Here is a 16,515-nt window from a genome sequence, read left to right on the forward strand (position 1 = left end):
AGCTAGAACTGTTGCTTTCAACCATTTAATAATAAATCAAAATCAAAGCACAGCTGGTTGGCAAAGGTATAAGACTACTTTATTTTGCAATCAGTGATGAATTCATCCTCAAATGAGGTTATAAAGGACACTATATCAAAGCTGAAAGGCTATAAAACATTCTGTCATAACCCTTTTCAGCTGATTACTGAAGCTTTAAACTAGGATTCCTAAAATGCCAAAAAGTTGGTATTTTATTTGCAACTTGCATATCAACTCTGATTTCAACGCACATTTTCAGTAGTATATGCATCACAGCTATTAGTTCAGGCTGTCTGAATCTGTATGTGGGTGTGTGCACACACAGAAACACTCGTTCAGCAAGAAAAAAAAGTATGAGCTGAAAGAAACAGCACAGCATGAGACACCATGCTCCCCTGCATGACTGAGCATGCCAGGTTCCAATTTTGTTCCAAAACACAAAGTTACTATGAGTATCTTCTTGCTTAAGATATCCGTACCACTTCACACACAGAGACAAAATAAATTACATTATTCTGTAGGACAGATACAAATAAATCTAAACATTTGTAAAGAGAAATGCATTTCTGTGATGGCCTTTATTTTATAGTTCCTCTGACAGTGCTTAATACTTGTACACGTCTTGAGTTTTTGTTGCACATATTGTCCACCCAGATACATAGGATTGAATATATTACATTTACTTCATTACCGTCAGAGGCAGATATGGTAAATTAATACTCTACTTAAAGATGCTAGAGCTGATCTGAGATAACATGATTAATACCTTATTACATGATCAATAGAGGAAACATCATCATTTTCCAAATCAACAATGGATCTACGAACAGTGCAACTAATACCTCCATGTATTACAACTCCAAATTAAATTTTAAGACCTTGCTCTAGATTTTCACTTTGAAAGATTTACTCCACTTTCACACTTCCATATAATGTCTGCACTACACAGACATTTCCTAATCTTCCCCCGTGTTCACTTTAAAAAGCAACATGCTTGAGTTAGAGTAAACAAGAAAGTCATTTGGATTTGATACATAACAAGGACAGAATCAAGCCGTTAATCAGTCGTGACAGAGTACATGTACAACTTGTAACTCTGGAAATATTGCTGTTACTGAGGGGAAAAGACGACACACATTTATGGTAGTTGCTCCAACAGAGGGGCCAGCACTGAGTAAATCTGGAAACTGAGTTAGCAACTCTTCCTGCTTAGAACAGCCAGAAATTTAGAAGCAGTTTCTCTAAAACAGGCTTGAAGCACTTTACCAGAAAACAGAGTATATGTGCTAATATATTAAACACAGCAAATAAAAAAACGTGAATCTTTAGTCTTCAGGATGTTTAAGAACTATGTTAATATAAGATCCATACCTGTTTTAATTCTTATAGTAAGCTATTCACTTAATGACAGTCTATTCTTTATAGACAGTGTAAGGACCTTATCTGCATTTAAAGAAGTCAAGCAAGCAGAAGCTATGAGAGGTACACTGCTAACCATTTTCTAAAAGTTCTTTTTCAATAATTCTCAAAATTGTTTCCACTTGGATTAAGTCACTAAAAGACAGCTAAAAGATCATCCCAAGGTTTTAATAATGCCTTGCACTGGTGTAAAAAATAAATCCATTTGCAAGAATCATAGAACCACAAAATGGTTTGGGTTGCAAGGGACCTTCAAAGATCGTTTAGCCAACCCCCTGCCATGGGCAGGGACATCTTTCACTAGATCAGGTTGCTCAAAGCCGTGTCCAACCTGACATTGAACACTTCCAACAATGAATCTTCAAAGATGGTTTATAACCAGGAATGGGATAATCTCCAGAAGGAGGGAACAGATAACGCAAAGAAGAAATTTAGATGGAAACTGCCTATACTCTCTGTAAGACTGACTTTGAAATCACCATTTAAAAAAAAAATTAAAGAACTCGCTACAGATGGGTATGTTATTTCTGATGGAAAAACAACGTTAATACCTTTAAGTCACCTTACCTTGTGGATTCTCCGAACTAATACAGATGCAAAAAAACGCAGCGTGCCTCTCAGTTCATCCACTGAGGATTCATCATCAGTAATATTTCTGCAGTGTTGTAAAGCATGTCATGTAAGGAAACAGAATAAAATACATTTATATTAATCCAACCACAATACATTTGGCACTACTAAAAGCTGGAATAAGAACATTCACCTGTGACACTTCAACTGGTATTAGTTGAAATGAAAGCTACCAAGTGTGGGCAGATTAAGCAGTCTTCTCTTCTAGTAAAATACACAGCATTTCCACTATGTTTGTGCACACAACAATAGCTCAAGAACTATGTCAGTAAATTGGAATTACATACTAATTCCTGCTCTAATATACTGTCTGTATGATTTTGACTGAGTAAAATCTAACTTAGTTTCCACATATGTGAATGTTTCCTAGTTCAGTGGCATGAAGTGAAACTGAATTAATATGAACAAACCCTTTGGAATAAGAGTACTGCAAGCACATACCCCAGTTAAGCTAGTCAAAATTGGATTTTCCATATTGCATACTACAAGACCTTCTATACGCAAAGATTTCAAATAATTTTCTTCTGTTTTAGTACAAATCTGGCTTTAACCTCTTTTGTTTAAGTTTTATTATAAAATTGGTAGTTTCTCATGTAGCTTTTAATGAAATAGGTACATCCCTTGTATTTCAGCTCAGCCTCTTCCAATAGAAAACTTTCATTGGTATTGTTTCAACAAGTTCTAAAACTTAGATGCCATTTAATACAGTAATATTCTCTTTTTTAAATATAAAATTGAGCCTATTTCTGGTCTAAACAGAGACTGCCATTTCCTAGAAGGGGAAAGAAAGCATAGCACAGGAAACCAACAAATGACAGAACTTATTTTTTGAAAAGTTGATCTACTTTTGATGTAGCATGAAACGTGAAACCATCAATTACAAAGAAAACAAAACAAGAACCTCAATCTAGAGCCCCTTGGAACAGAATTTAAATTATTTAAGGTGGTTTCCACTTGGAAACAAAGAAATAAAGAAGAATTTAAACAGATTCCCAAATCACTATGTCAAAATATCATCTAAACTCATTATCTGGCTTGCCAGTTTCCATCTGCTGCAATAAAGGACGTTCAGTGAAAAATAATGGTAAAAATACTTCAAGTTGATTCAGAAAGAAAAATACCTAATTCCATGTCTGTTTTGGGAATCTGAATGAAAATGGGAAATAAACTAAGTCTTAGATGTAGAAACTGCAACTAAACTGAGTGGAAAGAGAGACCATGATAACAGCATTCCACAAAATGCAACAGAAAGAATAAAAATCTACAAGCATTTAAGCATATATGGACATTACAGTAGATATCGGTTACAGTAGATATTAAAGATATTGGTAAAACTGCATTATATAGCTGAGTAATGACACAAAGAAAGTTACATCTGGGTTTAGCTAATGACCATATGTAAAAGCCATCACAGTTTTCAGTAATAAATGAGTTTGCATATGTAGTAAATGCAAACATTACTTGCATTAAAAAAAAAAAACAAACAGTACAAGCAACAACAGTACATTTGAAAAATAAAAATTTTATGCCTATAACATCATTTTACATTATTCAGCATCCGATTTTTTAAAGCAACGTTAGCCTGGGTTATATAGCATTCAAATGCATGTTGAAGATGAACTGCTAGGTACAGATACTGGTGACCTGATGGTCAAAGTATGCAACTAATTGCATGAAAAAGCACCTCAAAGAAAGCGCTTGGCATAAGGAATACGACCATCCTCCAACAGCTAATCATACGCAAATAAGGATACTGTAGGGGAAGGTTTGGTTTGTTTTAAGATCAGCAGCTGACATTTTGGAAGCAATATGGCTAGCAAACACCCACACTGTCAAAGGAAGCCAAGGGATTAGCAAACAAATTGTATGACTATTACTAGTATTTGACAGACAACAAGATACATAAAGTAATTTGGACCAAGAAGTTATTTTACTGACACTTGGATAACCAAGTATCTTGGCTAATTCTACTTGGACGTGACTTTGTGCCACGTACTTTCATAACACACCATAGGTTTGCAAAGACATTTTTTTAATCACCAGCAGACTGAAGAATGGTGAAAAAAACATCAAGAACCTGTGAAATCTCAAATCTCTAGTGACACAGTGGAAGGTCCAAATAACTCACTTGGAAACATTTCAAAAATTGGCTGCCTTTTTCCAGAATTTGAGGAAAAACTTAAACACACAACTGTCAGTATAATGGAAAGATTTACTAAAAGAAAAAGGCTACCTCTGTTAATTGTAAACAGTTGCCTAGTCCAGTGTCTCAAAAGAGATACACCCAACTGCTATTGCATGCAAAGTCTTACAGGATCTACTGATAAATGAAAACCATATACAAATACCGAAGTGTTTTTTTTTTTTTCCCTGTGTGTCAATTATTCTTACAAAGTTTGGCCAACTCCTATCAAATAGATGAAGAAAATAAGTTGCAAGCTAATAAAACTGTAAAGCTATGGTTTGTAACTCAACAAAAATCCTGATTTTTTCTTGCATTACTTGCATTTAAAATAGAAGCAGCTCCATGTGTGAAAACATTGGTTTTAGTCACTATCAAAGAAAAATGTTTTCATAGTAATGCATTACAAAAATGTAGTAATTACTGGATTCTAATCTAAGAAAACTGGAGTTGCAGTAGCATCAATGACCAAAAAAATTCAGTAAGCACAGTGACTCATTCAAACTTTAAACTCTTCTATTTGAAATTAGGTTGATATAAGCAAGATATACAGTTTTATTGTACAGCATGCAGCATAAGCAATAGACTCAGACCAGTGTTTTGTAGCTCTGCAAACTTGGATTACTTACAACTATGCTCTATTCTTCTCATATAGTTGAAAAAATTCTTAACACACAAATATTTAAAGATAACCAGTATAAATACTTTGAAAAATACCATACAAAAATTGCACATAGGTATAACTACCTATATCAATAGAGTTCATTGGATTTTAAGTACTAATCTTCATTCCCCTAAACTGATGCAAGTTTAGGGATGTCTGCCTCTAAATTTTAACCTGCTAATAAAACATTACAAATTCTTACACAGTTTATTAATGGAACAAACATAAAACACAGCTTTTCCCTGCTTATAGCACTTTATTTCCTGAACAATAAATCTGTGATTTTATCTTGCAACATACATTTCTGGTAAGAGTTACACTGCCCAAGCTTCTGAGTGAGGTAAATCATGTTAACCTCTCTAATGTCCAGAGTATGCAAGGTGCTGCAAGGCAGCATCAGCAGACAGGGCACAAAAAACACAATACAATTTAAAAAAAAAAAAAAAAAAAAAAAAAAAGAGAGAGAGAGAGAGGTAGCTTCTGCACAAATTCCATTCCCTTGAAAGAGGGGCAGCTAGCATAAGAAATTACGCCCAGACTTTTCTGCAAGGGAAAGCAGCAAACTGTTTTACTAACCTAGTCTGGCAAGTCTGAATTGCCTGCTGGTGGTTACCCACACTGCTAAATAAGGATAGTCTGCATGCAAAAGCTTCTGATTTGGCTCTGTGAAGAATTATCCAGAGTCAGTGAGGTTTGTTAGCTCAGAAAAAACATTTCGTGAATGCAAGAGTACTTTCTCCAGGGTGAGCTGAGCTATACAAACAGTGAGGGTACACCTAAGTAGGAAAAGTCAGAACTAACATGCTCTACGAGACAGACCTCAAACAGCTGCACGCAGACACAGTTCAGGCCTCCCTGCACAACTGTTGCTAGAAATACAGGAAAGCACAGAAACACCTGAATGTCTAGAGGGAATGAACCAGATCTGACATCACCACTGTTAAGCTGAAACCAGTAAGCCTTTCAGGACCAAGTTGTTTCCTGAAGAGTTACTCAGATACCATTGCACTACAGCTCAGTGAACTCCCAGTATTTCAGGTTCATGGAAAGCTTATTAGGTCTGATAAGCATAGTATGAATTTATGGAGCTAGTTCAAAATCCGGAGGTGCAGCCATGTAAAACTAAAGACAGTGCAGGAACATCTATACAGCTCACCAGAGGGCAAGATGTAGCAGAACCTAGGCTGGCTGGCTCCATACCAAGTATATTTTGCACTGCACTTCTAGCAATGCATATTACTATCCCCACCATATGATGTATTCCAGACTTCCATCGTCTTGGGTGTCAGAGGTGTAAGCAATATGCAGAATCCAAGTTTCCTTGTCAGTCCAAAACAAAGACACCAAAGACACCTTCCACCAGCCAAAAAATCCTATCTAATTTCAAATTATGAAATACAGAAGATGGTTCCCTTACATTTGTTACTTTATCAAACAGCTCAACGGAACATGCTCTAGTTTTCTGTATTTGAAAGTTAAAAACCTTGAGTTTTCCAACTTGTTCGTTCACAATACACGGTGCTAAAGCTCCCTCTGCTGTTTGCATAAGCAGTTAAGTTTTATACTTCAGTGTATTAATCACAGAAAGACAGATGCGAGACATGCAGATATTGGCCACAATTAAAAACCAATCAGACAAAGAAGTCTACCCAGAAAATTTTAGATGCCAAAGAGACAGAAAAAAACCAAGCATAGACTAAAAGAGAAAAAGTATAAATTTCTTTTAGCACAAAACTGAACCTTTCCATTCAATGAAAAAGTCAAATTCAGAATTAAGGCACAATTTTGTTTTAACACGCTGATGGCAGCATAATCAATTAAAAATATTTTCAGTATCTTCTTACAAAATACTCTGAAGCACTAATTAATATATAAAGGTACAAGGCAAAAAAAAAAATTAGCCGTAGTCTTTTCTTTATACACTATTTTAAAGTTATTTACACAGTAGTACTCTATTCAGCTCAGCATAACCACTCACAGCCTTAAAACTCAGAAAATCAACAGATGTTCTGCAAGAAGGTGGCCACAACATGTATTCAAAACACCTTTTCTATATTAATTAAAAGTGGAATTTTTGGTTTTTAAGAATTGTATTCTTTTTTTTTTTAAAGCAATATGAAAGATCAGTATGCTTCTAATCTAGGAATAAATTTCTGGGGGGTTTTGAGTTTTTACACAGGTTTTAATCAAACCACATGTACTTCCAAGGAAGAGTTACTAGAAAATTAACATATAAAAATGAAAAATCTAAAAGTGTTTTTAAGATAAAATACAAATTTCAGAACCACCTCTAACATGCCTAAATTATTAAAGATCTGTTCTACTCTCCTAAGAGACAATCAAATGATGAAACTGGAGCACTTAAAAGTATGCTTTATATTTTACTAAAGAAACAGACATGTTTATTTTCAGATTACTATTTCTTATACAGTTTGACAGGTATTTATGATATTTGAGAATAGTAACTTTTAGGTAAAGCTCATACCTGTACCATGGATAAATAAAGTTTTCCAGCACCAACTCGAGCACCTGTGAAGAACAAAGACAACCATGTTACAAAAAAACCAGTTTACCATAAATCCTTGTTAGAAGAGTTAAAAACACAAACACATTCCAAAACTCATAGAACATAATTCATACATCATAAAACTTTAACGTACAAATGTGTACATTGCGATCCTATTGTGAGATCGAACATTTTGCATAATAATCAGTACTTTGGGCAAATAGCAACAAAGTGATCTTTTCATCATATATCAACGTGAAACGGCTGCCACTAGGACTATCGACAACATGAAGCACAGTGCCGTGGCCACCGTTAGGCAAATGCTATGAAAAATGTAATCCTACCTCAAACAGCCTTTGCCTAATTTTTCCGGTCTGTCCCTGTTCTTTTCTGATGTAGTGTGGAGTCTCCCACAGACACAGCCACCCATCCTACACTGATATACACCTCCATCCCTTTTCATCCAAACCTCCACCTTTTCTAACTCTCCCTCACCTTCCAAGTGGGACAGTTGATCCTGTATGCTCACCACTCACAAAGAATGCAAAAGAAGAATCCTAAAAAGCAATGCCTAGGAAAGCCATTCTCCTTTCTCCACATCCTGCACCGCAGCTTTCAGCAAAGCCAGCCATCTCCCGAAGCCCCAACCAGAGCACTTCCCAAAGTCTTTGCCCTACATGTATACTCATGGCCTTCTCTCTCCTGTTCCTAGCCCCTGTATATCTCACCTACATGGATCTCTGTAAGAGAATCTTTTCCACCCTTTCCATCAAACCTGTTCCTCACAGGCCAAGCCCATGGTTGCCTTTTCCATGCTAGAAAACCTGGGTTAATCAGGAAGAACCAGTGCTGTTGAAGCCATGTCATAGGCACACCCTGGTTCTGCTTGGCTTTCAACGTCAGAGCAGGGAGGGAGACAGGGCTTCAATCAACAGACTGTTGACCTGTTCAATCAATGGACTGCCACCACCACATACACAAGGTGCACTGCTAGCCTGACTGCAGCGTGGGCACCTCTCCTTACACTTACACGAAAGTTTCAAGTAACTGCTACAGTCCTTGCACCATGATTAGCAAAAAGAAAACTTCTGAAGGGGACGGGAAACGTAAGATAGTGCCAAGAAAAGGAAACATGAGGAAGGAGAAGGAATGATGAAATTTGCTTGAGATTTCTCCTCCTTCACTATAACCCTAAGATATACTCCACATTACCTTCTCCTGTTGCAGCCTATCCGTCAGTTGGAATCACTGCTTTAGAGATCAGTTTGTGCTTAGCAGCATCAATGCTGATCAGGGTAGTAAGAGAGAATATGTGTGTTGCTACGTGAGGCTGCTGTGCTGTATTCTATAGAAGGAAAGGTTTTGCAACAGAAGTCCCTGTGTTCAAAGAAAAATGTAAAATCTATTTGAAAGGAAAGCTGAATGTAACAGCTGATATACAAGTGTCATTTATAAGAGTATTACTCCTCTTACAAGATTTGCTGCTGCACTCATTCACACTGTGTGCACTGCGAGAATTCAAGACTTGCTAAATTTACACTATCTTTAGGGCACTACATGCCTCTGCTCTACTCATGAATATAAAAGCATGCTCAGTAAAATGCACATCACAGCCTTTTTAATTCCTCTCAATTCTTCAGACTCGAGCAGTTGATTAATACTCTTTTTCTGTCTTCACTACTAAGAATATCGCCTACTCAAACTTTATTAAATACTCTCCCTTTTGCAATTGTTCCATTTCAGTGATTTTCCTCCCTTTGTTTTTAAGGGTGAAGGAGACATTTTGTTCCTTCACCCTCTCTCTGTAGGGATGTTTTCCAGTTTGGGATAGCTTTAGATATCTGTGTTGTGGACCACAGTCATTGACATCTTTCCTCCTACCCCCAAGTGCTATAGCAGTAATAGATCTTAAAATTGTAATATGATTGTGTGTTGATGATGGATGGGTAAGCTAAATGTTGCCTCCCTACCCCCCACCCCCAAATCTTGTATTTCCATTAAGTGCGGGGTGGAAGGGTGGGGGGAGATGACAACAGATGCTTTACTTCCCAGGCCAGAAGAGATCAAGAAATCCCAGAGAATCTTCTTTGGAAGTTAATCTTCAGACAACAGGAGGGAGATCACATTCAGCTCCAGTCAGCAAACACAGACTATTAGCCTTAAGAGCAATAGATCAGACTACTCAAAACAATTTCCCTGATGCCTTCCATAGCACTGCCAGCATATAAACCACCAATTTACTCCATAGAAATATCAGTTTCACAGGTATTGCAACATTACTTTTGTTCATACAGAGTTTCTAACAAAATAAACCTCTTTCAGGGCTCAAACCGCAGACTCTTTCAAAGAAGTGTCTTTCAAAAGCAAAGGCCTGCAGAAAAATCCATACTGTGCATCTATCTGTTAAAGGATCCCTTTTCTTTCTTCCTCCACTTTTGCTATGTGCATCCCCGTCAACAGCAACGACAGCAGACCATCTTCTGCTCGGCGTGGAAAGTGCGCTTGGACAGCCTTCAAGCACAAGACAGCGTACTCAAAGGGAGTACAATGCACTCCTCTTGTAAGAGCTTCCTGTATCCATGACTACTACTTTAGAACTGAAAGCCTGTCCATCAGGCACATGCCACTGCAATTTCAGTTCATCAGCTGCTAACTTAACTTAGTGGCACTCTCTTCTCCTGCAGTCCAGAGGCTTCTAAAGCCACTAGAAGAATTGTTTCCAACAGTGAGAGATCTCGTTCTTACTGCTAGATAAGCAAAATATGCATGGTTCTGAGAATCATCTTCCTGTGGTTATTAAATCAGCAAGGAAAGAAGGAAAGACGCAAGACCTGATGACCCATCCCACACTGGGTAAGGTCTCCTTGAGATTCATCCCATGTTTGTAGTAACTGACTTCCACTTGAAGCATTTCACAGACTTGCCAGTGTTTCTCTTGTTATCTCCTGCTTCCACAGCCACACTGTAAGTAAGGGCTTTATGGTAACGCTTCCATGGGACAATGCCATGCAGATAAACCCACCAGCCAAAGGCCTAGAGGCAGTATGCACAGAGACAGACAACTAACTCAAAATACACTTGAAGTCCACATATCATTGGTCCTGATATCAGAAGTCAAGACACATTCTAGTAGAACTAAAGTTCTCTGTATGGCCTTAATAAAAAATGCCTTGATCCTGGACACACAGAAAGCAGTCCCTATTTGCACATTTACTAAACACATGGCATGGCAGAGGCAGTTACGTATGATGCTCCACTGCACCAAACCGCTGTACTGAAGCTAAGAGACAACTACCATGTGAAATCATCCATACTGCAAAATACAAGCACACAAGGAATAATAAGCAATTGACTGCAAGTAACTGGAGTTCAACGCGTACAGTCCGTGCAGTTTTCCCATGAACCCTATGAGCCCTCCAGACTATATCAGTGTGATTCTGTAACTCAGAAAAAAACCTGTCACATCATCCACTGCACTTTCATAAAGCACTAGGAAAGCAGGACATGTGTACCCACTTCCATTCCAGCAACACCAACAATATTATTCAAGCTCAATTGCTCACACTACGCACACATGCCAACAGAATAGATAGGACATCTCAAAGAATGACAGCTAATGATAAGCAATTTCCTTTTCTGTAAAGTATTATTCTCTGGTTTGAAATACAAATGATGAGTCATTTCATTTAAAGCCTACATATTTTTCAAGCACTTTGCAAAATGACTGGTTCTACTATGTGTGAAGAGTTTTGAACTGGGAAGAGATTACAAGTGTAAAACCAAATACAGCAGGTAGCAATATAAGCAGCAGCTGAAGAAAAAACAAAGAGAAATTATTTTCTAGCATGCACTGCAACACTGCAAGCTAGTCAGTCTATTGCTGCTGAGACAAGCTTTCTGTGGACTGCCACAGAACGGACCCATGTTGTCAGAAGGAAGAACTGTAGAGCTGAGGGATGAACGATTCAGCAGCAGGTCAGAACTACCAGGTTGAATTAGATTAGAAAGGAGCAAGGATTTGATAAGTAAACCACAAGAACAATTTGAAAAGCCTTAAAAGACTGTACAACTAGATAGCTGAGACTGCTTCCTGAGGGTAGAACAAGCAATTCCCAATAAGAAAGCATGCAGGCCACTGTGTTGCTATATGAGAGTTCAGACAATTCAGACAGTAACTGATTTTTTTGTCATGCATTTGTCCATTCCTCGCTTTTAGAGAAGAGAAGAGAAGAGAAGAGAAGAGAAGAGAAGAGAAGAGAAGAGAAGAGAAGAGAAGAGAAGAGAAGAGAAGAGAAGAGAAGAGAAGAGAAGAGAAGAGAAGAGAAGAGAAGAGAAGAGAAGAGAAGAGAAGAGAAGAGAAGAGAAGATGCCGGTCCCATAATCAAGTCAAGAACCTGAGAACTTAAGAATTAGAGAAAAAATTGTGAGATCAACAGACAGCACCTTGATCCACTAAGGCATTTCTTTCACAATGTTGATCAAGAGTAGCTGAGCACCTTTCCGCAGATTTGACTTGCAACCACGCCTCACATAGCAAAAATAAGATTGTAAGGAAAGAGCCGAGTTCATTAACTGAATAATAGAATTAAATTCTCCTTTATACAATCTGTAACACCTGAAATTATATCCAACATAAAATTGACCAACAAATATCACATCCTAATTCAACAAGAAAGAAAACATTGGGGAAACTAACATAAAGCACAAGGGATTAGAAACTGGAAACAAAATTATACTTAGGTCACTGCACTATTTTTGCACAGGATACAGCACAAACTATCAAATATTGATAGATGCATGGCTGAGGCAGTTTAGAGTTCAACTATAATAATAAACATAAATGAAGGGGGCAGGAAAGTCCAAGCACAGGTTTTTCTTACTGTTCTAAACCAAGTACAGAAGCTAGATAACCAAAACAAGGCTGTAAAAGATTAAGAATTTGCGAAGTGAGACGAACTGTCATCACAATCCAAGAGAGAAAAATCCGTACTTGTGAGAAAAACTTGGATTTCTTCTGATTCAAGTGTGTATTAAATAATTCTGTTAGCACTTGAAAACACAAGCTTAAAGACTATACAACTGATTCAAATTGGAAACATTTGGAAATGTGAACGTTGCCAAAATTCTTCAACCTGCAAAGGAAGAACTAGAAAAACTAATCCAGAATTAAAAAATCCCAGAATTATTCCAAGTATTTGAAGAATCTCCTTTTCAGAAGCAGGCTGCACTCCACATTCCTTTGGAATCTCATTAATCTTAATTCAGTTCTCACTGCATCAGCTTCCCTCTAATGTATGATTAACCCACAAAAGCAAATAAGAGCAGTCTCTCCTTCCAACCCTACGCAGGCTATCCAATTCCAGGCACGCATTACATGCTGCATCCCCAGAGCAGATGATCAAGAGCAAGATGGTGTGGGCAGAACCCCTGCTACCCTTTTAACCAGTACAGAAGAGTTGCAATGGGGAACAATGCAATGAGATTTCTCATTCCAAATAGTATCCTACACAAGTGAAAATGGTGGCTCAAACAGACTGCCTGTTTGGGTCCATCAAAGATGATTGCCCTGGCTCACTGCCCCAGGAAGGTACAGAGCTTGGGTCTGGCACTTCCCTCTGTTTAAGCACCCAAAGAAAAAGAAAGAAATGAGGAACACGGCATAGATATACAAAAGCCGTGTCTACACTACTAAATAAAGCAGGGCCAGGGACATGCCACTGAAGTAAAAAGAAACAGCAAAGAAAAGCCCACACCACTTTGGTAATGGCAGAACTACAGCAAGAGCAACCAAATACAAAATGCCAATGTGTAGCAACATATCTTAAAGATCAGTCTTAGAAGATAACTATGGTATCTACTCCTATCTCTTATGAATAACATACTACAAAGAACTTTTTTAGCATTAAATTCCCATTTAAGCTAGACAAGAAAATTTCCAGTTCTTCAGCATTTACCACGTCCTTTGGTAAACTGTCACAGCTATTTGCTACCCAAAATTCTAAAAATATTACATGCATAGAAGCATTTATTTCACATTCTATTATTAAAACAAGAGGTTTAAAAAAATAAGCCTATTGAAATGATATTCAGTAATATTGTTATTTTAATACACTTGAGCCAAAACTTATTAAAAAAATTTAATAGATTAAGTAATTTTAAAACAATAAATGTTTGCTTCTGAAATTGCACAGGAAGTTACTACATTAAACCAAAGGAAGTCAACAAGTTGTTATCTGTGGTTTTTAAAAAACATTCCTCAACTCTCCATCCCTCTCTTCCCTTAAGGGTTTCATTCTTTTGCTACCCTTGCTGTGGGCCATGTCTGGGACACCATCACGCAGAGCTGAATTAAAGCATTAGCTTATACCACAAACGTACGCAGCTTTAACTTCATACACCATGTTGTTAACTGCGAGAGCTGACACGCAAGAATATTCTCATTTCTGACATGCCAATTGTTCATTCTCCTACTACAGAACTCCAAAGTTGGAATTCTAAATAAATGGAGTTAAGCTATATATGTGTTTACGTATTTTCCTAGCTTTAAAAAAGGACAAAAGAGTATCTATTTAGCTGCCAATATATTTCATCAACTACCAATCAAGGAAAAAAAAAAAAAACCCAAAGGAAAATTGCTCTTCAGATAGCTCTTTTTAAAGAGAAAAGAACAAAACAAAATTCCTGATTTACAGTCTTACTAAAAACCAGGTATTTATGCTGCTATTCTTTAAGTAAATCCACTAATTTCTTTTTTAGACAGATTTTGTTACAGCTCTGTGTAATGATTTTAAATAGCTACCATCATATTATCATTTTCATTACAACAATCTTGTAGCTGGAGCGATCCATCTCTTAACCTCCACTTCAACAAACTAAGCAGGCTGAAATCCTTAACTTTTTGAGAATCGGACATGTTCAATTACAACTTTTCTTTCCTATATACTTCCCAATTTAGATGTTTCTTCTATGTTCTAGGCACACTACTACAGGAACAGTCACCTCTGTGTTAACAGGCAGGCCATCTCACCTCTCTGCTCCTTTGTTCCAAAAGAACAAAAAATGTTCTTTTGATTTGACTTTTACAGGAAGAAGTTAACATATGTGGGAAGTACCTCTGAACTATCTACCAAACCAGAAGTAATAGGTCCAAGAGATACGTAATAAAAACTCGCTGAATTTCAAGGTACTAAAGAAGTGAAGCAGCAATTACCTCCGAGAGTGATGCATCAACCTTGGAAGGCACTTTCAGATCCAGCCATGGCTGATAGTTTTCCAGAAGCAAAGTAGGTCTGTGGGAGAGCAGGGAAAAGTTGATGTAACAATATTAAATTCAAAGTTTCCTACTGCTACGTGCAAAACGTAAGAAATACTAAGCTTACCGGTGCCACGTATTTAATTTACCTGTGCCTCTTGCATTTGACCTTGCCACATACAGCACAACTGTGACCGTGGGGAAATAGCTCCGGCAATTCTAACTGCTAAGAGAAGATATTTGGACAAGTTTACATTCTTCAAAATGATGACTTTCTTAATATACTGATACATTCATGAATTTCCTTTTAGAGTAGACAATTACAGAGAACCGAACAGCATAAAGACAAAGTTGTTCTCCCAGCAGGAAAACAAGATAACAAGGCACGGTATGAGAAACAACTGAATCGAACAGAAAAATCACTTCCACTAAAACTAAGTTTGAGGAGATAGATACCCTTTCATATCTCCAGTCTTCTCCCTGTACATCAGTTGGTCTAATAACAGACCAGCTGGTTTCTCTACAAAACTTGCCTTACACTATTGTAACTATAACATTTTTAGTCCTATGAAACGCTACATTAAACCATTTTAAGTTAGAAAACAGCAATTTCCTTTGGGAATGTTTTTCTCCTTTGAAATGCAGTACCACTTAAAGAAGTTTGACTACAATCAGCAAAGAAGACTTAGCACTGACTTGCCAAAGGAAGAGCATCTTTAGAAAAGAAAAAGCCTCAATGAAAGAGAATACAACTACATAATTTCTCAACTACTCAAATGCCAAAAGTGAAAAATGGGTGAAGCAGAAAATAACATCCACGAACGCTCCCAACAAGTGGCTTTGCAGCCATACGTAGTTTTGATGGGACTATGCAGAAACGTATGAAGAATCCAAAGTCGTAATCATTCTATATTTGCTACAAAACATCTACCGCTTGGTGGATATGAGCTGTACTGATGCGTAGTATTTCTGGAAGCAGCTAGAATTACACAAGAATTGCTAGCCAATATAAATTCTTACCAAATTTAAAGAAAGCACAAAAATGTTAACAGGCATATTTACCTTGGGTTTGTACGTTATTGTAAAAAGAACGTTGGGCAAGAGGGAATCCGGTCCCAGCGAACAGTAGAAGGTGACGACACCAGCCACAAATGACCAGAAGATCATTAAAACGTGAAGATACCTTATAAGCAGAGAGGAAGGAAATATTACTGCATGACAAGGTACCAGTGCTACACTGGGCCCGGCCCGGCTCCTCCCGCCCCGCCCCGCCTCAGCCCTCCCGGCCGGGCCGGGTTACCGGTTGAGGAGGACGGTGGCGGCGCCCAGCCCCAGGAGGAGGCAGCAGAAGAGCGGGTACTGCCGGCAGGTCTCCCGCAGCACCTCGGCGCCCCGCGCCCGCTGCCGCAGCCGCTCCCCGGCCGCCCGCACCCAGCCCATGGCCGCCGCTGCCCCGCGCGGGGCCGGCACGGCAGCCGGGCAGGGGGAGGCCGAGCCGCGCCGCTTCCGGCCCCGGCGGCACGTGACGGCGGGCACGTGACGGCGGCGCCGGCGTCACGCGGGCCGGCGGCCGCGGCGGCGCGGGCGCCATGTTGTTGGAGGGGGGCAGCCCGGCGTGGCGGCGGCGGTGGGAGGTGGGTGAGGCGCCCCGGCCCCGCGGGCCAAGAGCGCGGTGCGGCTGCCGGGCCGGGCGCTCCCGCCCCTCCTTCCCCCTCCCTCGTGGCGCCGCAGCTCGGGGGAGGCGGCCGGGCCGGGCCGGAGCGGGGAGGGGCGGCCTTGGGCCGCGGCGAGCCTCGGCCTCGCTGAAGCGCCCCGAGGCTTGCGGGAGCCTCGGCCTTGCT

General features: G+C 39.0%; 1 protein-coding gene across 3 annotated transcripts in view; it reads right to left on the reverse strand.

Moving 5' to 3' along the window:
* Positions 1–16,515, reverse strand: part of SNX14 (sorting nexin 14) — a 67,643-nt gene that overhangs the window by 43,900 nt on the left and 7,228 nt on the right. The window contains exons 1-6 of one of the 3 annotated variants that reach the window (XM_075498309.1): positions 15,975–16,206; positions 15,737–15,857; positions 14,824–14,900; positions 14,633–14,711; positions 7,402–7,445; positions 2,008–2,095 (exon numbers count right to left, since the gene is read on the reverse strand). In XM_075498309.1, the coding sequence (XP_075354424.1) occupies positions 2,008–2,095; positions 7,402–7,445; positions 14,633–14,711; positions 14,824–14,900; positions 15,737–15,857; positions 15,975–16,114 (549 nt within the window). In that variant the 5' untranslated portion in view covers positions 16,115–16,206. Of the gene's footprint in view, positions 1–2,007; positions 2,096–7,401; positions 7,446–14,632; positions 14,712–14,823; positions 14,901–15,736; positions 15,858–15,974; positions 16,207–16,515 lie in introns of those variants that run through there. The other 2 variants (XM_075498311.1, XM_075498310.1) reach the window with 2 other exon arrangements.

This window comes from Mycteria americana, chromosome 3 (genome assembly GCF_035582795.1).
Source record: "Mycteria americana isolate JAX WOST 10 ecotype Jacksonville Zoo and Gardens chromosome 3, USCA_MyAme_1.0, whole genome shotgun sequence".
Classification (NCBI taxonomy): domain Eukaryota; kingdom Metazoa; phylum Chordata; class Aves; order Ciconiiformes; family Ciconiidae; genus Mycteria; species Mycteria americana.